The 23080-nt window shown below is 45.4% G+C and overlaps 1 protein-coding gene across 7 annotated transcripts in view; it reads left to right on the top strand.

Moving 5' to 3' along the window:
* Positions 1 to 23080, top strand: part of CEP43 (centrosomal protein 43) — a 2274574-nt gene that overhangs the window by 1238142 nt on the left and 1013352 nt on the right. For all 7 annotated transcript variants that reach the window (XM_044069398.1, XM_044069434.1, XM_044069407.1 and 4 more), the window contains exon 9: positions 6348 to 6403. In XM_044069398.1, coding sequence (XP_043925333.1) covers positions 6348 to 6403 — 56 coding nt within the window. The remainder of the gene's footprint in view (positions 1 to 6347; positions 6404 to 23080) is intronic.

Here is a 23080-nt window from a genome sequence, read left to right as displayed (position 1 = left end):
CCTGCTGCCGTCCAGGTTACCCTCCCTCCCTCCATCCCCTCTGAACTAGCTGAACTTATCTCTACCACTCTATCCTATACTACCTCTGTGGTGTATTTGCTTGTGCCTAAGGGTTTTGTTTTATTTGTATATAGCTATATGTGTGTGTATGTATATATATATATATATATATATATATATATATATATATATATATATATATATATAGATATATATATATATATATATATATATATATAGATATATATATTTTGCCTACCTATTGGGGGCACCTGACATCTGGGGCAAGAAAAACTGAAGAAAATGGCATCGGATGCCTCTTATATACCCCTGGCGCACTGACGTCAGGGAAGAAGCGACAGCAACCGACGCCAGACCAAGACTTTGGAATTCGGGCCGACTGCGGGACCGCCTGATGGCAGGATAACCCAAGTGTGATGACTGCAGCAGGGCGAACACTCGAACATCTACATTTATGTTAGGTACAAAACTGTACTTTACTTAATAGTGATTCTCATGATGACTGTGTATACTGTTTGGGAGTGTCCCATCTTTCGGTGCAGCCCCCGTGTGGCATTTGTCAGAGTTTCAGTCAACACACTCTTAATGAGTGCAAAAACAAACTGATCCTGAAAGGGTTACTCAAGTCTCCCTTCTCAGAGGCCATTTCTGTGATGGAGGTCTCAACCCGTCCTTACTAAGGACAAAAAGAGATCCCACTCTGTTCCTTCTTCACCATCAGGTGATCAGAGCAAGCCTGGGAAATCAAAGGTCCCAAAGTTATCGTCGTAGCATAAATCTGCCTCTACAGCTCAGTCTTCGAAACCTTTGATACCGGCACCAGTTTCAGCACTGGTCCTGCCTCCGGCACCAATTATAGCCTTACTACTCCTATTTCAACTTCAGCACCTGTGGCCACTTCAGCTCAGGGCACACCTTCGACTACTTCATTAGTTACCATTTTGGAACTGACCATTTCAGCTCCGAGTGCCACTTCAGCACCGAGCGCTGTACCAACGTTGCTGGATTTGACCCCTTTACTTCCGGTCTCGAAACTAGAGACTTCAGTGCCAGCAGACCTTGCACTACGAGCCCGATACTCCCCTTCTGTAGATCCGTTTCAGGGCCAAGCATATAGCCCTTTCATTGACCGCCCTGACTTCCCATCCAGAGAATCCACTAGATCCATCAGGAGCCTGTCGGAACATGACGTGGTGCGTCTTGTGGACCAGCTGTTGTTAGGCAGGGGGATCCCCACACTTTCTAAGACCCATCCACCTGGGGGACTTGGGTTGACTTATCCATGGACTCCATCTTACACTCCTCCTTCGACCATCTCAATTCTGAAGCCTTCTGCTCTGACATCCTTCTTGGAACCCATCACCTCGTCACCTGCAGTGCATTTCACGCCAGCTCCGAGTTTGTCCCTTTGGTTTTCAGTTCCTGCTGAACCGGTCCTTCCTCAATCTGGGGATTGGGGGATGGGCGCTTTGGCTCAGGGTATGGAGCCGTCTTTCTCCTGGGTTCCATCCTCGGCGCTGATAACCTCGTCTGTGCCGATCCTGCATGAGGCTCCACATGTGGGGGCTGGTTCGTTGGATCGGGGTGTGACCCCAGTCCCGAGGTTGTCTTTCTCGGTTGCGGGCACCCATCCCTCTTTGGGTGGACCTGCCTTCCGGGCAGTGGAGGGGGTTCTTGCTTCTGGCAGCACTCCTTTATGTTGGAACCCCAGTTTTCACTCCCTGAGCTACAGCTGTCACAGACCACCCCGGCGGGACACCGGGCAGAGAAGCCGTAGGACACCCCTGTTCAGGGTACCCGCTCTTCCAAGTCCTCCTCAGAGATTCTCACTAAAGAGCCCCCTCGAAAGAAGATGTTCAAGAGGAAGCACATGGACTCACCCGGGGAGTCCTTAATGGAAGATACGGACTACAATGATGGTGAAGGGTCCCCGCGGTCACCTCCTGATGATGTCTCTTTCAGAGATATCCTGGAAATGTTAAAGCAGAGAGGTGACTGGAAGCCTTCCAACCCTTTGTCTGAGGAGTCCATGTTCCTTCTGGCTTTTCATACCCAGCCTTCTACCTCTTGGGTGACCCCGCTTGCCGACAAGCTTGTCCAGCTCTTCATGCAGCATGCTTGGAATAACCCTGATTCCATTGAGGCGATCCCTCAAAGACCAGACAAAATTCTTTCCCCTCCCGAGGAGAACCTGTATTGCTCCAAAGGGTTACCAGTTGATGCTATGGTGGTGGCGGCGGCCACAAAGAAGGACTTGGCTGAGGAAAGTCCCACTGTCCACCTGCCCAGCAGGGAGTCCTGGTGGTGGACATACTTGGGAAGCATGTTTATGCATCAGGCACCCGAATTATTTGGCACATTTTACGAGGCACCAGAGGGACTTGATCTCCGAACTCTCTGAGACGCAGTACAGTTGTCTGACTAGGTCAGGGACAAAGTGGCCTCGCAGCTCACAACCATGGAATCAGTATCCAACTTGTCCATGAGGTTGCTGTCACATATGAACGAAGGGGCGGCTAGAAAACTGGGTTCGGACATTATATGAGGCGTCATGCCTGGATGTGCATTTGTGACCTCGCGGATCCCTTCAAGTCTTCCTTTCTGAATGCTCTCATCGAAGCTTCATCCCTTTTTGGCTCCAAAGTGAAGGACACGCTAGCCAGGAGCGAGCAAGATAGAAAGACTCTGTCTGCCGTAAGCCTACGGTTTTCCAACCCTCAGCATACCTTCACCAGGAATCAGAGGAGTGGAAAAATGTGGCATAAAAAATCTCAGGGGCCTTTCCATGCCACACGTGGAGATACCCCCCAGGGGCAGAGGGGGTAACAATTCTGGAAGATGCCCCTATAAAGGCAGGGGGAGTCCTCATAACCAAGGCTCCAGGGATTCCTTCTCTGGATAGCCTTATCAGCGCTCCTGATGAGCAGCCTGATTGCTTACCTCTGGAAGCATTTGGGGGTCATTTCTCTCTGCACCAAGCTGCCTGGCAATCTATCACCTCTGATCGTTGGGTGCAGAGTATCATCACCAGAGGTTATACCATTCTCCTTTCTTATCAGCCAAATCTTTCAAGAAAACTTCCCGACATTCCATCCAGTCAAAGGGAAGAAGCAGCTCCAGAGATTATAAAGCTGTCTCAAAAAAGAGTCATCCAACCAGTCCCATCAGACCAGCACGGATCCGGATTTTACTCTAGATTCTTTTTGGTGCCAAAAAAGACAGGGGAATGGAGACCCATTTTGGATCTCAGCAGATTAAACATGTCTGTCACCCAAACCAAATTCTGAATGGTCACAGTTCAGTCCATTCTTCCCTTTCTAAGAGAAGGTGATTGGATGTGCTCTATAGATCTCCAGGATGCATATTATCACATCAAGATGGACAAATGCTCCAGGAGCCTGTTTCACTTCTGGCTAGGGGACATTCATTATCAATTCCATGCCCTGCCATTCAGTCTCTCTACAGCCCCCAGAGTGTTCACAAAATGCTTGGCAGTGGTTCCGGGTGTTTCCATATGTGGACGACTGGCTTCTCACTGCCCCCACTGAGCATCTTCTGGTAACAGCGCTGCATTATACTCTCTCTCTCTCTGGCAGAATTGTTGGGAATAACGATACATTTGAAGAAATGAAACCTTTCTCCTACACAACAAATAGAGTTCATTGGAGCAGTGCTCAATACTCAGTCCTGTCTGGTATCACTCCCAATTCACAGACTCCATCGACTGAGGCTTCAACTCTGGGTGATACTCTGTCAAACAAAAGTCTCAGCAAGGGAAGTTCTTCAGGCCCTAGGCTCTATGGCAGCTTCAATCCCAGTAGTGCCTCTAGTAAAGCTACATATGTGGATCCTGCAATGGCTCCTTCTTTGTCAGTGGTTCCCAAACTATCACACCCTCAGTTACCAGATTTGAATAACCAACTCCAGCAAACAGGACCTCCTTTGGCGGATGAGACCAGACGTAGGATTTTGGAGTCACCCATTTCAGTCCCCTCAGACCACAGCCTTTGCGACCACAGATGCTTCCCTGATTGGGTGGGGGGGGCCATTTCCAGGGAAAGACTGTCCAATGCACATGATCCACCTCAGAGGCCCACCTGCATATCAGTGTTCTGCGACTGAGATCTGTGCTGTTAGCATTGCAGGCCTTCCATTTGGCTCTCCCTTCCGGGGCAACTGCAATTCAGTCAGACAATATGCCAGTGGTCTGGTATATCAACAAGCAAGGAGGAATCAAGTCCTACCCCCTATGTTGAGAAGCCATGAGAATTTGGCAGTGGGTGATAGCTTCCAACCACCTTCTGATAGCAACACATATCCCAGGAAGCTCCAACATGATTGCAAACAAAAAGAGCAGGTGCATCCTCATGCCTCACGAGTGGTCTCTCAACCCTGAGGTGGTGTCAGAAATCTTCAGCCATTGGGGCCAGCCTTGCTGTGATCTTTTCGCTTCCCCATAAAACAACAAGTTCAGCAGCTATTTCGCCCTACTTCCCCCGGAGGGGGAGTCACCAAGAGACGCTCTGATCCACGATTGGCCCACAGGACTTATTTACGCTTGTCCTCCCATCCCCCTGATCTCACAATTTCTAAAGAAAGCTCTTTGGTTGAAATGCAAGGTGATTCTCATAGCCCCATTCTGGCCTCGACAAGTGTGGTTCCCCTTCCTTCAGCCTTACCTAGTATACCCGCCGTGGATTCTGGACTCTGTACCAGATCTGATTACTCACCCCCAAGGGTTGAGTCACCCACATCTGCCCAGTCTCAAGCTGACAGCTTGGTTTCACCACTTCCAGTAGTTGCTAGGCAAGCTAATCTCTCCTCGCCTGTTTGAAACATCATTCTGGCCTCTCATAAACCGTCCACCAGAAGACTATATCAGGATAAATGGAAAAGGTTCTCCATCTGGTCCAAGGATAATGCGCTAGACCTGTATTCAGCTCCAGTAACTGCAGTGCTTCAATACTTGGCTAAGTTTTTTTTATAATGGAGCCTCTGCCTATACCATACGATTGCATCTGGTGGCAATTTCCAATTTCTACAATGGTATAGATGGCACCCCTCTTATTTCTTTACACCTATGCAAGCCTTTCCTCAAAGGAACCTCTCATATCAGGCCTCCTGTCAGACAGCCTGTGGAACCATGGAACTTCACTTTAGTCCTTCAGTCTTTGACTCAAAAACCTTTTAAATTGCTGGGAAGTGTGACCTAAAGTTTTTGTCTTGGAAATCCTTGTTGTTGGCAAACATCAATTCTACCAGAAGAGTCTCGGAGCAGCAGGCATTGTGCATCAATAGGCCCTATCTGGTCTTTCATAAAGACAGAGTATCACTTTGGATGAATCCATCCTTCCTTCTCAAAGTTGTTTCGGAATTCTCCATAAACCAGACCATAGATCTACCAGTGTTCTTTCCGAATTTTGCCAGTAAAGGAGCGTACTGCCTTCACTCCTTAGACATACATAGACAATTGAGATTTTACCTAGACAGGACCAAACCTATCCGTAAATCTGAACAGCTTTTCATCTCCTTTTCTGGGCCCAGAATGGGCGAGGCTGTTCCAAGGTCACATTATCAAATTGGTTAAGGGACTGTATACGTTTCATCTATTCCCTTAGTAATGAACCTTTGCCAAAAGTTAAAGCTCACTCCACTAGATCTATGGCAACATCTGTAGCTTTCCATTCCAGGGCTTCCAATGGATGACATCTACGCAGCAGCTACTTGAGCTAAGCCTCATACCTTTATCAATCACTACAAATTGGACTTGGTCTCCAGAGGGAGAGCTGTCTTCGGTTCAGTGGTACTCAGGAATGCTCCTCCATAAGGGCCGCCCATGGACCTCAGGGTAGCTTGGGATTCTGTTCCATCAGTGATGAAAGGAAAGAAGATTAACAACATAAGATAAAGAAGTTATGTCTTACCATAACGTTCCATCTGTGTTGTTCATTTTCTTTCATTCATCACTTCCCACCCTCCTTCCCCCTCCAAAGGCTCCTGGGGGATGCTTTGGGTCTAAGTGGTGCCCTAGGGTATTTGCGCAGAAGTGGCCTCGGCTTAACTTCTTTTTCTGTAGCAAACTCTATCTGAGGTAACAGGGAGAAGGGCATTCTGGGTAGAGGCTTAGCTCAAGAGTTTTTTTGGCTGGTGCGAACTTGGTAAAAAGGCCGATTCGGTTTCGAGGGCTCGGAACCGAACCCCATCAGTGATGAATGAAAGAAGATTAGCAACACAGATGGAATGTTATGGTAAGACATAATTTCTTTTTTCTTGGGTTGTTATGGTGCAGACACTAGAAGTTTTGTTATTCATTTTCTGTTTTGCAGAAGCATGCTGGAAACGTATGTGACTGACGAGTTCAAAACAGTTGACAAAGCCACTGGTAAGACTTCAGTCCTTATTAACTGTAGTCTTTGACAAATAAATGGTTATTAGCTGAAATAAGTAATTTCCAGGTGTGTTCTTGAGGTATGTTTGTGTCTGGGGCTAAAAGATGGCTAAATATGAAGGGTGTAGGTAGTAAAACCTAGTGTTTTTTTTATGATAGACACACAAATTGGAAATTCTGTACTTTGGCACGTGATAAATTTTTTTTTTCCTTGACTCTTATTTCACTTCTTTTTTCACTGTCATATACAGGTGTCTGTAATGCATTTTTTTATCCTTTTGGTGTTTGGTGATTTTTGTGCCACCCCCAGATTACACCTTAAACTGTCCACTGGACTTGAATTACTCTGAGATGGCCTTGCAATAGGTAGCACTTTAAGGAGTAACACAAGCTTGTGCATGGACTGACTTTTTCACCTTTTCTTGTATGTTATCCTGACTTAAGTGTATGTATGGACATTCACTGTAACTTCACTAGTTCCTTCTTGCCTGTAATAAATTGAACTTGACCATATTTCATAGTCTCACAGATATTTATTTTTAAGGTTTGACATGTTTTTACTGTGTATTGTTGCCATGTTTAGGTCATAGTTGGCTCACCAGTTATGGAAATGCCACTGAAGTGTTTTTGCAGTAAACCTATTTCAGCATCTGGTTTCCTGCTTCCTGTGTTTTTTAGCCAGAAGCACATTGATGATGCTCATTTAATGTGCCATCACTTCTGAAAAACATATGTGGTAGGTGCTTTATGTACACGAAAACTTCCAGGTTTTGATATTTATCCTTCTACCCAAAAGCTGATGAGAAAATGCATAAAGGTAAAAATAAAGGACTGAGCGAGAGATAGAGAGAAAGAGAGCAAGAGAGAGACAGAGAAGCATGATAATGAGGAAAAGTGAGGGGGCAAGCCAGGGAGAAGGTGAGAGAAACGGGAGGAAAAGAATGAATAAGAGATGCTTGAAATGATGAAACAATAATTTTTTTTTCTCAGATGTTTCTTGGCCACTGAAGCAGTCTTCATCCCCAAGCCACATACTTCTCTGCAGGATTTTGTTTTTCATTTTGGTGGGCTGTCAATCATTAGTGATTTTATAGCTGACTTTCCACCATTTTGTCCTTCTTTTCCTTTTATTGTAGTTTATTGGCCGTTTGGCAGTTTCTCCATCTCTTTCAACTTCCTGGTTTAAAAGCCCACATTTGCTCTTGTTTACCACCGTCCCTATAACTAGTCTAGTCCAGATACAGATTTGCTGTATCCGGGACTATTTGTATGCTTCTGAGCCCCCCAAGTCTTTTGTTGGAGGGAAGCCTTCTGGCTTATCAGTGGGAGTGGTAAGCACTAGGTAGCCTATCTACCACAAGATTAGTTTCTGGCCCAGAAATTGTAGTTTATTGGCCGTTTGGCAGTTTTTCCATATCTTTCAACTAACTGGTTTAAAAGCCTGCGTTTGCGCTCGTTTCCCACCTTTCCTGTAACTAGTCTAGTCCAGATACAGATTTGCTAGATCCAGGACTGTTTGTAAGCTTCTGAGCCCCCCCCCCCCCAAAGGCTTTCTGTGTTGGAGGGAAGCATTCTAGCTTATCAATGAGAATGATAAGTACTAGGTAGCCTATCTACCACAAGATCCAGGTGCAGATTCTTAGTTTTAGCACTTGAATTTGCTTATTTGTGCTCAGCACTTGTTCAGAACTTGTTGTTAGCAATAAATAAGTTACAAATTACTACAGCACTCAACCTTCCTCTTTACCTAGAGGAAAACAGTTTTTGTACTTACTTTCCTCACTTGCTTAGAGAAAAACAGCTCTTATACTCACTTTCTTCACTTGTCTACAGGAAAATAGTTTTTTATTCAGGCATGTCCAAGGGTCAGCTCCCAGTGTTCTCTCCTGTCTATCTGATGAATGTGGGTATCTTGGAGCAATGTAGCAATTGCCTCATGTACACAGACAACCCTCTCCTCCTACCACTCATCACCACAACCTGTGAGAGATGCACTTATCTAGCCAAACTGGAGGTAAAGCTGTCTCCATCCAAGACTGAACTTGACAGTCAAGAGGAGAAGGTAAACACTTGCACCACACCACACTCATCAAATAGTCCCACTAAACCTACACCACCAATATCCACAGATAGAAACACAAAAACATTTGCCAAGGCTCTCAATAATAATATGCTCAAGCAACAGAAACCTCCAAAGCAGAAACACAAGCAACCTCCACCTCCCAACACAACCCAAATGACACATAGCCCACAGACTCAGTGTGCCACTCAACCACAGCCCATAAGGCAAAACAACATACCCAATACACTAGTCATAGGTGTCTCTATAGTCAGGCACACTGATGTCTCACTCACCAGACTAAACAAGGAGAAGGTTACTGTCAGCTGCCTGTCGGGTGCCAGGATCCACCACATAACCCAAGCAGTCAGGTCACTCCACAAGTACAAATATGAATCTGTCATTGTCCATGTTAGTGTGAATGACCTGAGACATACCTCCCTGGACTACATGAAAAGAGACATGGAAGAGCTTTCCGATCTTGTAGCCTAGGCAGGTATGACCCTAGCCCTGAGTAGCATCCTGCCATCACCCAGAATGATACCGCAGTACAAGAACAAAATGATTGACTTCAACAATTGGCCAAGCTTCTGGTGTCATTCTAAGAGGATCCAGTACCTGTCTGCTTGGGACGACATGGTCGACAGACCAGGATGCTTTGCCAGAGATGGCCTGCACCTGTCACCCCTGGGATTCCAGATACTGGCTAAAGCTCTTGCTGCCCCTATAGTGCCTTTTTTAGGCAAGGTTCAAATGACAAATTCACCACCATAACAAGAACAGGCAAGCAAAAACTGAGGGTAATGCTACTCAATGCTAGAAGTCTAAATCTCAAAATGCACTCCCTCGAGGCACTCCTTAAAGTGGAGAACATCAATATCTGTGCAGTGACTGAGACGTGGTTCAAGGCTCCAGAGAGCACTCCTGCATTACCAGGCTATAACTCATACCACACGTTTTGGCTACCTAACCTGGACCAGAACACCAAAGGCGGAGGTGTGTCCATATTCATTAAGGATATCCGCACCTCAAGGCTAGTTGCTCAGTGTAATGCATCCGAGGTTATCCGAGTCTACTAACTCTGGGCAAAACTGCAATCCAAATTGTAGCTTGCTACAGATCCCCCACCATGCCCCAGGATTCCTACTCCTCTTTTCTTGATATACTGGAAAATATTAGGGTTCAACCAAACACCCTAATAATGGGCGATTTCAACTACCCCACCATTAACTGGGAAAACTACTCTTGTACCAACTCCTTCACTCAGCGCTTTTCTGGAATTCATAAATTCCAGTGCCCTGGATCAACTTATCCACACCCCCACCAGGGGCAGCAATATCCTAGACCTAGTCATTACCAACATGAGTGACTGGTGTTCCACACCTGAAGTCAAGTCCTCGTTGGTCAGATCCGACCATAAGCTAATCACCCTAAATATCCATATCCCACCCCCACCCTCCATTAAGCAAATCATGGTAAAAAATTTCTCCAAAGCCAACTTCATGCTTCTTAAGACAGAAGTGGCATACCTCATGACACCCATGCAGATGGACAATACAGTTATGACTGCTGAATCTTACACAGATGCACTCTATAAGCACTTACACGAGTGCATGGATTGTGCTATCCCAAACAGAACCAAGATGCTATCCTCCAAAAAAAAAAGGAAGCCAATCTGGTGGTCCCCTGCCATAAACAAACTCTACAACAGCAGGAAGAAACTGTTGCAAAAGAGAGTAAAATCCCATGAGTGGAGGAGTTCCCTGGTCAGCCTCAATAAGAAGCTGAGATCCCTTATAAGATCCTCCAAAGCTAGCTACGAAAACAAAATTGCCACTGATTCTAGGGACAACCACAAAGCAATTCTATAGCTATGTCAAGAATCTCAATGGCAACAACCAGATCTGCTCTGAGTTGCAGCATACCGGCATGAAAATTACAGAACCAACTGATATTGCCAACGTCTTGGCATATGGGTTCAGTGCTAACTGTACCCACCTCTCACCCTCTATAGGGCCCGTAACTGTACAGGAAGAATGCAGAGGCCCTGTAATCACAACTACGCAGGTAGAAGCTGCACTCTCTAAAGCCAAAAACACAGCATCCATGGGACCGGACAACATCCCAGGCTGCGTTTTACATGAACTTCAGAACGAACTGGCTCCCCACCTAAGCACCATGTTCAGTCATAGTCTCACATCAAGCCTTGTGCCCACTAAATGTCACACAGCAACAGTTATCCCACTCCACAAAGGGGGAGCCACCACTGATCCCTGACGAGCCTGGTCAGTAAGGCCATCCTGACGAGCCTGGTCTGTAAGGCCATGGAACGTATCATCATGGAACTCATAAACAAAGCCATTGGTAACCTCCAGACTCTGGACCCCACCCATTTCGGGTTTGTGAAAGGCAGATCATGCCTCCTGAACCTGATCAACTTCTTTGAGGCAGTCACCAAAGCTGTAGACGAGGGTAAGGTGGTTCACACAGCCTATCTTGACCTCGCCAAGGCTTTCAACACCACCTCCCATTTTGGAATTATAGGTAAACTAGGTATAAATCCCTATGTCACAAGATGGGTTGCCAATTGGCTCACTGGCAGAACCCACACTGTAAAAGTTGCAGACTCCAAATCTGACTTCAAACCCGTGACAAGTGGAGTACCACAGGGTTCAGTCGTGGGACCTCTCCTGTTTGGTATCTACTTCTCTGAAGTACAGGCTAACACAGAAGGCATTTGGCTAATGAAGTTCACAGATGACTGCAAACTAGGAGCCATAGTTGAGTCCCGAAATGATGTGGACATCCTACAGAAGGGCCTCACTGAGACAGATGCCTGATGTCAGAGCCATGGCCTCAAGCTCAGTGCCAAAAAGTGCATTGTCATCCCCTTTGGTAAAAACTCTGTACCAATGAACTACCACTTAGGTGGCAATCTGTTTAATGCTGAATGTGTGATAAGAGACCTGGGGACCCAGGTAGACAGTAGTCTCTCCTTTGATAATTACAGCACCACAGTAGTCAGGAAATCCTTCTACATGGCACACCTCATCACACAAGGATTCTCATTTAGGAAAAAAGAGGTAATTGTTCCCCTCTACTCGACACTCATTAGACCCTTTATAGAGTACAGCACCCCTTTTGGAATGTACCTCACAAGACATCTGCAGCAGCTTAAAAGGCCACAGAAGTACCTCACAAAGAGGATTACTGGCCTCAAACAGATGCCCTACACTGACCGTCTCAAAAAACTCCAGCTTTACTCAGTAGCATATCGCCTACTCCGAGGTGATCTCTGCCTAACATATAAAGCTATGTCAAACCCAGAGCTGTTGGACATGCTACACCTAAAGAAATCCCAATCCCTCTGAGCTAACACGCTCTAGGGACCTAAACCTTGTCACCACAATAAACAGGACATGCTGGAAGGATAGATTTCTGTCCCAGAGACTTCCCATACTCTGGAACAAGCTACCCATTTATGTCAAGCAAAGTTCCTCATTAGCACTCTTCATGAAAAATCTTGATAAGTGGATGGGAAATAGTAAATACACTCCGGGATCACTTCTGTGACTCTGCTCGACAGGGGCACAGGAAAATAACTTTTTTAGGTGGTGTAAGCCAGGGAACCTTGTTGGCTAGGCTTACTTAGGCCCTTGGGCCGATAACCTAGTACCTACCTATGAACCCTTACCCACCCCATGCCAGTCTCCAGTGGCATCATGGAACCTGGCTGATAGACTTACTGCCACCATTTGCACACTGCATCATTATTCAGATTCAGTCCTCCTGTGAGTGTATCAGACATTACTTTAATTGGCAGCAGAATAAGGAAATTGTATGCGAGTTTAACACTCTGAAAACATAATTACAGTGATGTTTTCCTTATTGCACTTCAAGTTTTGGGCTGATTTTTCCCATGTATTAATTGCAACATTTTAAAGAGCAACCAGCAGGCTTGTCATCCACATGCTCACCCTTCTGCACTTTTCCTGAGTTCTTTACCATGATAATTGACAAGTTCTTACTTATTTAGGCATTATATACAGGTAGTATGCCCCAGTTCAGGGCCATTGTTATTTTTCTTTGCATCTTGTAAAATTGTTGACCCTTGCAGGATATCAAATGTCTGAACCATTGTCCTGTTGGTTTTAACCATAGTTAGTATCTTCTGCAACAGCAGTAGCTTCTGCAGCATGCTCATTGCCAGCCTTTTAACTTGTTTACCTGACATAACATCTTCTCATGCTGTTCCAATGTATCTTTGGTTTCTGTCTTTCTTGGTCTACATAGAGCCAGCTTCCCCTTGCAAGAGAAGTGATGAGGCACTTTGACCTGCAGTGCATCTGTCTCTGTGTTTGAGGTAAGCACCCCCACCCTTCGAAGGTCTTCATGATTCCATTTTCTTCCATACTTTTCCAACATGGATGAAGATAAGGAATCACTTTGTGTTTTTTCTTCTGAGTTCTGCCCCTTAGGGACATTGTCAGGGACATTCATGTTAAAGAGAAATTGCTAGAAGCCTCAGTTTTCTTCTCAGACAAGGTGGGTCTACCTTGCTTATTGACTTCCAGAGCAGCCCATGTATTTTCTGTCCTTATTTATTTATTTTAACATTTGATGTGAAATTGTTCAATCTCGCCGTTTGTTCTTACACACGGGGTTCGGAGCCGATCCTCGGCTCCGAGTCGGCCGCATCACTAGCTCCGCATCTTCGAGAAAGCTCGAGGCACAGTAATATCCCATGATCCTCAGGTGCTAACCCTCAGATCTAGTTTGCCGCTAGCAGCAGATCGTATTGAGAGGCGCAGGCCAGTATATTTTTTTCTACTTTCTTGATGTATATTTCTCTTTTCTACAGATTTATAGTCCTATCTTAGTGTTTAAATAAGTAATATAGTACAGGGTGTTATTTGTGAGTATTTAGACTAGTTTAGTTAGTTTAAATTTTCTCTAGTTAAGGCCTACGGGTTTTTTCTGTCAGGATTGACAGTATTTTAAACATTTTTTTTGCCTTAACTTTCTCTTTTTTATTCTGTATATATATATATATATATATATATATATATATATATCATAGTGTGCTGTGTGTTTTGCAATTTTATATATATATTAGGTTAGATTTAAATTGTTGATTATTATTCCAAACTTTAAAATTATTACACTTAGTTTATATAGTGTTTTTTTTCTTAAGTGTGCTGTGTTTTTTGGATTTTTTATTTCAAAATGTCAGAGAAAGCCAAATCTGGTTTTAAAAGGTGTCAGTGCGGACAGAAGATGTCCATTACTGACAACCACTCATCCTGCGTCTACTATCTTGGCCCTCTCCACTTGCAGGAAGACTGTTCCATTTATCATTCCTTTAGTGGGAGGGTCATGCTGGAAAGACGCAGGAAGTTGGTTGACAGAGGGTTGCTTAAACCCGATTTTCAAGAGGCCCTGGACAAGGCTGAACAGGTATCCAAGTCTTCGAAGGGGTCGAAGTCTGTAAGAGTGTCGGAGCCCAAGTCATCGGCTCCGAGCACCTCTTTTCAGATTTAGACGCCAGCTCCTATGACCTCGGTGCCAGGTGTCGAGTGTTTATCTCTGACCGAGGCTCAGGTCTTGGAGCCGGTGTCAGAGGTAGCACCGTCTGCTATCCTTCGCTCGGTGACGGCTTCGATCCCTTCTACCCATTCTTCGAGGCCCCTTTCCAACTCCGATGTGGACCGAGTGGTACAGAAGCTTATGGAGAACTCGGCTTTGTCCAAATTACTCGAGGTTTCGTCCCAGCTGGTTTCGAAACTCGAGACTATTCCTGTTCCCTCAACACTTCCTCCTCCGAGACCCGTCAAGTCATCTGAGCTAGGAATCGAAGAACCGATGATTGTAGAGCCCTCGTTGCCGAAGCCTCCAGTAGTGCTATCGGCTCCGTTGACCTCGACTCCTTTGGAACCAGCCGGAGAGTCTCGGAGCCGAAGATCTTTCCTAGGTTCCGGGGGGGATAGTCAAGCTGAGATATCGGTTCCGACTCTTCCCCTCGGTGCCTCGGCTCAGATCAGTTCGGATCCGTCCTCGGTGTCGGAGCCCGTGGTTCTGATTCCGGAGAAACGACCTCCTTCTTCGGATCGGGTCGGATCTTCGGGTCGGGGCACTGGTGCCTTTGACATCATGAGGAAGGTCTTGTCTGATCAGACACATACTTCCTCAGTATCTTCGTCTCCTTCCCCAAAAGGTCCGCGTTCTGCTTCTGTGCCTTCGGCTCCTACCAAGCGTCGAGACCCAATGCCTCAGAAGTCCCCACAGGGCGACTCTGGTTCCTCAGATGCATCCCCAGAAGCTCCTGCTGAGGATGTTCCGTGGAAACGATTGTGCAAGAGGAGGCACATAGATTCCCCCCAGGAATCTCTCACATCTGATACCGATTTAGATGAAACAGAAGGGTCCCCACGGTCCCCCTCTGAGGATGTCTCGTTTGCAGACATTTTGGAAATCCTGAAACAAAGGGGGGACTGGCAAACTCTTACCCCTTCTGTGGATGAATCGGTCTTGCTGAAGGCATTTGGGACTCAACCTTCTACCTCCTGGGTGACTGCACCATTTGATGATCTCATGGATCTAATAGCCCGGAGGGCTTGGGAAACGCCCGATACAGTGGAACCAGTCCCTCGTAAGCCAAATAAATACATGACAGCCCCCCAGGACAAATCTTATCTTACAAAAGGGGTTCCCGTGGATACTATGGTGGTGGCGGTGGCCACTAAGAAAGAGATGTCTGAATCATCTTCCTCTGTCCATCCTCCTAATAAGGATTCTAGGACGATGGACAGATATGGGAAGCGCATATTTAGTTCGGCGACTTTTTCCATCTGATCGCTCAACTACCTTACGCATTTCACGCGTTTACAGAGAGATCTCATTAAGGAACTGGGAGATACTCTCCAGGGACACACAGATGCTGCTGTCGCTGAGAAAGTGACAGCGCAACTTAACACCCTAAACTCCATAGTCAACTCGTCCATGAGGCTGATTTCATACGCAGCCGAAGGGTCGAGTAGAGCGGCAGCTTCAGCGATCGCCCTGAGAAAGCAATCCTGGTTGCGCTTATGCTCCTTTGCGGAAGCCTTTTAGTGTTCCTTTGCCAACACCCCCTTTGATGGTGCCTCCTTGTTTGGGCCCAAAGTAAAGGAGACTCTCACGAGGTGTGAACAAGAAGGGAAGACCCTGTCTGCCGTAGGGGTCCGTTTTTCCATCCCATCTAGACCCTACCCTAAAGGGCAACGAGGAGGAAAAATGTGGTTCCGAAAGACTCTGGGATCTTTTCAGCACACCCAAAGTGACGCCCCCTCCAGAGTCAGAGGAGGGGGAAGAAATGGAAGATGCCGCCCAGCCCGCAGAGGGGGTCTGCAAAATCAGGGCGACAGAGAGACTTTCTCTGGAAAGCCCTTCCAGCACTCCTGAGTGCAGGCCCGACTGTCCTACTCTGGAGGCAGTCGGGGGTCGCTTGGCTTTATACCCAGAGGCCTGGCTAAATCTTACATCAGATTCCTGGGTAAAAAGCACAGTTACCAGAGGCTACAACATTCCCTTCATCAAAATGCCACCCAACTCCTAAAAGCTCCCAGACGTTCCACCCAGTCTGCGAGACCAGGCAACCGTAGAGATAGGAAGGTTGCTCGAAAACAGAGTCATCCAACCAGTCCCGGCGGACCAAATAGGATCCGGAACTTACTCAAGGTTCTTTTTAGTTCCAAAGAAAACAGGGGACTGGAGTCCAATTTTAGACCTCAGCAAATTAAATACCTTTGTGAAAAAGGAAAAGTTCCCGATGGTCACGCTACAGTCTATCCTTCCCTTACTGCAGAAGGGCGACTGGATGTGCTCTATAGATCTCAGACGCGTACTACCATATCAAGATGGCCAGTGCGTCCAGAGATCACCTGCGCTTCTGGCTGGGAGCCAGTCATTTCCAGTTTCGCGCTCTGCCCTTTGGTCTCACCTCAGCCCCCAGGGTGTTCACCAAATGCATGGCAGTAGTAGCGTCTCACTTGAGGCGAAGGGGATTCCGGGTGTTTCTTTATCTAGACAACTGGCTCCTATCCGCCACCACCGAGTATCTTCTTCTACAAGCCAGGGATTACACCATCAGTCTCTGCTCTTCGCTAGGCATAACGGTGAATTTTGGAAAATCTGTCTTATCGCCGTCACAGCGTATCTTATTTATAGGAGCACGGCTAGACACCTCCCTAGCTCAAGTTACTCTCCCCCCACCAAGAGTATGAGACCTCAGGCATCAAATTTCGGTCCTTCTACACAGCATAAGAGTCCCTGCATGACAAATATTAAGAGTACTAGGCTTGATGGCAGCCTCCCTTATGGTAGTTCCTTTAGGCAGGATGCATATGAGGATTCTTCAATGGATGCTATTCGCCCAGTGGTCGTATCGACAACTTCCACTGTCTCACGAAATCTTGATCACGAATTTTTGCAAGAAGGATCTCTTGTGGTGGATACACAGTCAAGAGCTAACACTAGGGCGACCATTTGTATTACCCTGTCCGGTAGCAACTCTAACCACGGACGCTTCCCTGATAGGGTGGGGGGGATTCTTTCAGGGACAAGCAGTCCAAGGTCAATGGTCCAACTTGGAGTACAATCTGCACATCAATGTTCTAGAGCTGAGGGCAGTGTTTCTAGCATTGCAACACTTTCACAAGTCCTTACCTCGGGGAACAGTGACAGTTCAGACAGACAACATGTCAGTGGTCTGGTACATAAACAAGCAAGGGGGAAGCAGATCTTACCCGTTATGCAGAGAGGCCCTCAGAATTTGGCAATGGGCAAAGTCCACTGGACGCTTTCTGATAGCAACGTAATCGCGGACAGGTTGAGCAGAGCCATCCTGTTCCCTCACGAGTGGTCCCTCAAACCTCAAGTGGCGGAAGAGATCTTCCACAGATGGGGCCAGCCTTGCTGCGACCTGTTTGCATCCCCATTGAATGCCAAATGCAGAAGCTACTTTGCCCTGTTACCCCCTCCAGGGGGTGTCCCCAGGGACGCACTGGTATACGATTGGCCCCGGGTCTCCTTTACGCTTTTCCTCCTGTTCCACTAATTCCCAGGTTTTTGCAGAAAGCCAAACGTCTGGACAGGACCATAATACTGATAGCCCCATTCTGGCCTCGACAAATCTGGTTTCCCTTCCTTCAATCTCATCAAGTGGAGGAACCATGGATGCTGGACCCGGAGCCAGACCTGTTGACACATTCGTTGGGAGTTCCTCACACCTTCCTCAAGTCCCTCAAACTGACAGCTTGGCTGCTCCGCTTCCCATCTTAGCCAGGTCGGAGTTACTATCCCCTGCAGTACAACAAATTATTGTATCTTCTCACAAACCATCTACAAGGAAATTGTACAACAGCAAATGGAACTGTTTTGCGCACTGGGCCTCCAAACAAGGTATAGATCCATTCGGGGCCCCAGTACACAAGATACTAGATTTTCTTACTACACTTTTTCAAGAAGGAGCATCAACATCCACTATAAGGGTTCAACTGGTGGCTATATCCAATTTTCATATTGGCATTATGTCCCCAGGCTTTGTAAAGCCTTCATGAAAGGTACCTTTCACCTCCGTTCCCCCTTTCGTAATCCAATAGCCCCTTGGAATCTTAATCTCATGCTGTCACAACTCATGTTGTCCCCATTTGAACCAGCAGCCACAACTCCGTTAAAATTTCTTTTGTGGAAAACACTTTTTCTGGTTGCCATCACTTCCGCCAGGAGAGTTTCAGAGTTGCAGGCTCTATCTATCCGACCCTCGTACATGATTTTTCATCCAGATAGAGTAACCTTGCGCACCAATCCGTCCTTCCTTCCGAAGGTTTGTTTGATTCAAAACATCAATCAGTCTATCGAACTACCTACCTTCTTTAAAAAACATTCCAATAAGTTAGAATACACATTGCACAAATTGGACGTTTACAGGCAACTGAGATTTTACTTACATAGGACAAAAGAGTACAGAAAGTCAGACCAACTATTTGTCTCATATGCTGACCAAAGGAAAGGACAGGCAGTAACAAAAGTTACCTTATCCAAATGGCTCTCAGATTGCATAAATTTTGCATATGCTGAATCAAAACAGCAACTCCCTTTCAAACCCAGAGCTCATTCTACAAGGGCGATCGCTGCCTCTTCATCCCATACCGCTCGTTTGCCTTTAGATACCATTTGTGCAGCGGCAACTTGGGCAAAACCACATACTTTTATCGCCCACTATAAACTAGACAAAAGCTCCAGGGACAGGGCGACGTTTGGTTCCACTTTACTCAGGAATGTTCTCCCTTGAGCCACCCGGGAAAAAGGAGCTAGGGATGCTACCCGTGTGTAAGAACAAATGGCGAGATTGAACAATTTCACATTAAGAAGTTATGCTCTTACCATAACGTTCCATGTGAATTGTTCATCCCGCCTTTGTTCTTACATTCCCCCCTCCATCCCCCGTCCTGCGGTCTGGGAGAACGGTTTCAACTGAATTCCTTTTCAGCCTTTTCTAGATATTGTTAGCATATTATTGTACATTAGTAATGGCATCTTTTCTCCTCTATTTGAGAGTAGGGTTCCAGACACTGTGTAGTATTTGTTTATAATTGTTCTAGACACAGTTCTAAAGGGATTCTTCTGGTATAGCAAACTAGATCTGAGGGTTAGCACCTGAGGATCATGGGATATTACTGTGCCTCGAGCTTTCTCGAAGATGTGGAGCTAGTGATGCGGCCGACTCGGAGCCGAGGATCGGCTCCGAACCCCGTGTGTAAGAACAAAGGCGAGATAAACATTTCACATGGAACGTTATGGTAAGGACATAACTTCTTATTTACCAGGAACGTCCAACTGAGACACAGCCCATTCTCAGCAGAGGACCAGGGAGAAATGCTCCAGATGCATGTCTTTGGAATGTGGGAGGAAACCAGAGCACTCGGAGGAAACCCACGAGAATGCAGGGAGGACATGCAGACTCTGCACAGAAGGCACGTCAGCCAGGAATTGAACCAGAGAACCTCTTGCTGTGAGGTGACAATGCTAACCGCTGCACGATTGCGACACCCTCTTTTTAATTTTTGAGTTTTATCAAGGTGAAAGTGTATGTGGCCTTTATTATAGCATTTTTCATTTCAAAGAAGGTTGATAGGGTGCCTTAAGGAAATGTTAAACATTTATTTTGACAGAGAACCTAAATATGTATTAGCTGTTTATGCTTACTGTAGAGAAGGAAAGAGAAATCAAAAAGCCTCTTTTCCTGTCATTTGACCTGCTAGACCATTAGCTTAAGGTTTTGGACTGGATTCATAACTGTATGTTCATGTGATTCTTACTTTGAGATGGTATTTAACTACCTCATATTAGCAAGACAACTTGCTGAACAGTGTTCTTGGTAAAATTAAGGGTTCGCTTGATTCAGAAGAAAAATCCTTTGAGCTCCTGGAATCCACTGCCAGAATTACCCACACCCATGTGCCGTGTCATATTTGACAACAGTATCCATTAGTATCTTCTGACTCCAGTAGCTACATCCTATGAACTTACTTGAAGACCTAAAAATGTGTCTTGAACTATGCCTTTTTTTGGAGGCATTTGTTTTTTGGTCAGAATTTGCAAGATGGTTTTATTCAGTTTTTAATTCCAACTAAAACTTCCTTGTAATAAGTATATACAACAGTATCTTACTTGATCCAGTTCATTCTTTAAAGCAGTAGTACTGGTATGACACAGGAAACGGCCACTTGACACCTTTAGGACTCGTGCTCAAAAACTCCTCCCCTAGCTTCCATAATCCTCCACTCAATTATGTCTCTTCAAATATCAGATATAGCATTCCAGCGTGCATCAAGAGATGCCCCCAGGTTTATTTGTTGCAATTTTTGAAGCTTTTGTGTGCAAGTTTTCAATCCTTTTTTTTTTTTTCATTCCTCAAGAGATTCACAACATTTTTTTTTTAATTTTGTGGAGTTATGAATGGTGTTTGCAAAGTGAAAAGTGTTAAGTTTTTTTTCCCTGACTCCTGTCAAGTCACTATATTGTTTTGGCATTTTGTAACCATTGCAGCATTTCAAATGAATTCTTTTTGAGTTGTGGCTGATAGTTTTTAGTGTGCTGGCTATATATTAAGGATAGACTGTTTTTCTGGTATTTGTTTATTTTTTGAATTTTTGGAGTGCTTTTCACTGTTGAAAGGAAAAGGATTCTGTAAGTACACCAAATATGGACACAAAATTCTGTCTAAACACACCAATGTCCAATGCATTTGTGTGACGGGAAGTAGAGCAGTTAGACACAAATTGAGAGATTTGTAACAAATGTCGCTGTAGAACTTTACAGGAGAAAGGGAATAATTCTCAAAGGGTTGTTTCCTAGTGACTCTTCTACTATGCCCAAGGACAAGTAAGTAAAGAGGAAGGCTTGTAACCATGATGCTGTAAGGAAAACTGGTATATTTTTTCCTGCTTCTAAAGCTCCCCTTCCGATTATATTTCTTCTCTTGCTCTCTACATTGGACAAAGAAGTAGTACTGTGTTCAGTCTTTGTCCATTGGTGCTTCTCAAATAGAAAGAGTGAGCATTTTTTCATCATAGAGAGACAGTTGCCTAGATTCTCAGAATCCAGACCTTCCTAGGCTATATTGATTAATTCTCTAGGTCCCTCCACTGTCCCTCTTTGCTCATAGACTGTAACAAGCTGATAAGGCCATTGTGTAAGCCACAAATTGAGATGGGCATCCTCTCTTCCTCCTCCTCTGAATCCAGGATGACAAGAGAAGATTCTTATCCCTCTTTGTTTCTTTTGCTCCTTCATTTGTGTGCACTTCCGACTCTGGATGTTATGGAGCCAATGAATATGCTGTCATGTCCTGCTTTTTCTATGGTGTCATCCTGTCCTTGTGCCTGGTATTTACGATGGCAAGTTTACTGGTCAAATTAGGGGCAAGAGCCTTGATACTTGTGAGTCAGCAACGATTTCTACTTCGATGCTGTCAAGGCTGTTGTGGCTGTCATCCATGTTGGTCTTTGCACTATCATCACCAGAGCTGTCCTGAGTGCTGTCAGCTTTGGCATGAATATTTGATTGGATTGAGTCAGCACTGACCCTTTTCGCTATGGCATCTTCACAACCCACAACTGTCAGTATTGAAGCCATTGATTTTGATCACTGAGAGCTCGTACATGTCAGACCTACTTGAGTTATAACCCAGGATGCTTGTCATTCTAATCTACTGGCCCTATTACCTTTGTCATAGAGAGACAGAGGGGCAGAAAGCTGCCACAGGGATAAGATGGAGGTATTTGCTTTTGATTCCTGTTCCTTATTTTCAGGTGAGGCCAGTCTGAATGTCCCCAGGAAGAGGAGATGCAAAAGGAAGCATCTAAACTCCCCTATAAAGTCCTTCCATCCTGGATACTAATCTAGAATGGGAGGCCTCTCTAGTGTGTTACCCAGCAATCCAAAATTTGTGGATATATTGAAGTTAATGGAATAATTCTCATGCATCATCAGGAGTGAGGGTTAACTAACTCTGTGTTCCTGGAAGAACAGATACTGCAAGAGGCTTTCCATTCTGTCTTGCCTACGCCTTGAGTGCTTCTTTTGTTGGCCAAATGTATTCATTGACTTTGCAAGAACCAAATGTGGTAGCACCTATCCTAGGAAGACTGGAGAAGATTCTGTGGCCACCCAAGGACCATGATTGTTGGAGTAAACTCCCCTAGAAGATTCCATTGTCAAGGCTGCTGCCTTAAAAGAGGAGCTGTGAGAAAAATGGCATAGTGGTTCACCAGCTTGACAAGAAGTCTCAAGATTTAGATCATTTTGGCACATGCATTGCATGCATTAGGTACTTTCGCTGTATGTGTCTTCAGGTGCTTGACAGACATAACTCACTTTTAACAAGACATAGCGGAGAGAGAAAATCAGAGTTACTGAAAAAGATGCTGCATACCAATCCACAGCTCAACTGGAAATCTCAGATGGCAGTTTTGACTAATACTAGCAGTCTCTTCAGCTACAGTTGTGTCAAGCATCATCACTCATTGTGATGCTTGGCTCAGACATTGTAACTTCATGTACATATTCAAGGTGTCTTTTATTAATACCCCATATGATGGCTATTTGGGCCGCACGTAAAGGAGAGGTTGCAAAAGAGCACACTAGAATAAAAGATGCTTATAGCTATTGGAGTTAGTTTCCACCACTCAGAGAACTTTTTCTCTTAACTGGAGGAGTTTTCAGAAGTAGTAGTTCAAGAAAGGCTGACAGTACTCATTCAAGCATAATTTTTAAAGAAACTAATGTGACCACGGATATTTCCAAAACTTATGCTGCCGTAGAAGTGGTCTGTAGAAATAAGGATTTTGCAGCTCCACTTTGGAGGTCAACTGCTGAGTCCTTGAGGACTTGCTTTACTCTCCACTCTGGAGTAAGGTGGGGGTTGAATGCCCCTGCAACTTTGCATGGTGACAGGCTTTCATGCAGGAGAACTTGATCAGGGAAATATAAATCCGATGCTACAGCCTGTAGATGCCATCTTCTCAGGCCCACATCCTTGCCTGTTCCCAACATTTCTTCCTTTCAGAAGG

This window comes from Protopterus annectens, chromosome 1.part0 (genome assembly GCF_019279795.1).
Source record: "Protopterus annectens isolate FY-2018-M chromosome 1.part0, PAN1.0, whole genome shotgun sequence".
NCBI classification, from domain to species: domain Eukaryota; kingdom Metazoa; phylum Chordata; order Ceratodontiformes; family Protopteridae; genus Protopterus; species Protopterus annectens.
This window is presented reverse-complemented; position numbering and strand designations above follow the sequence as displayed.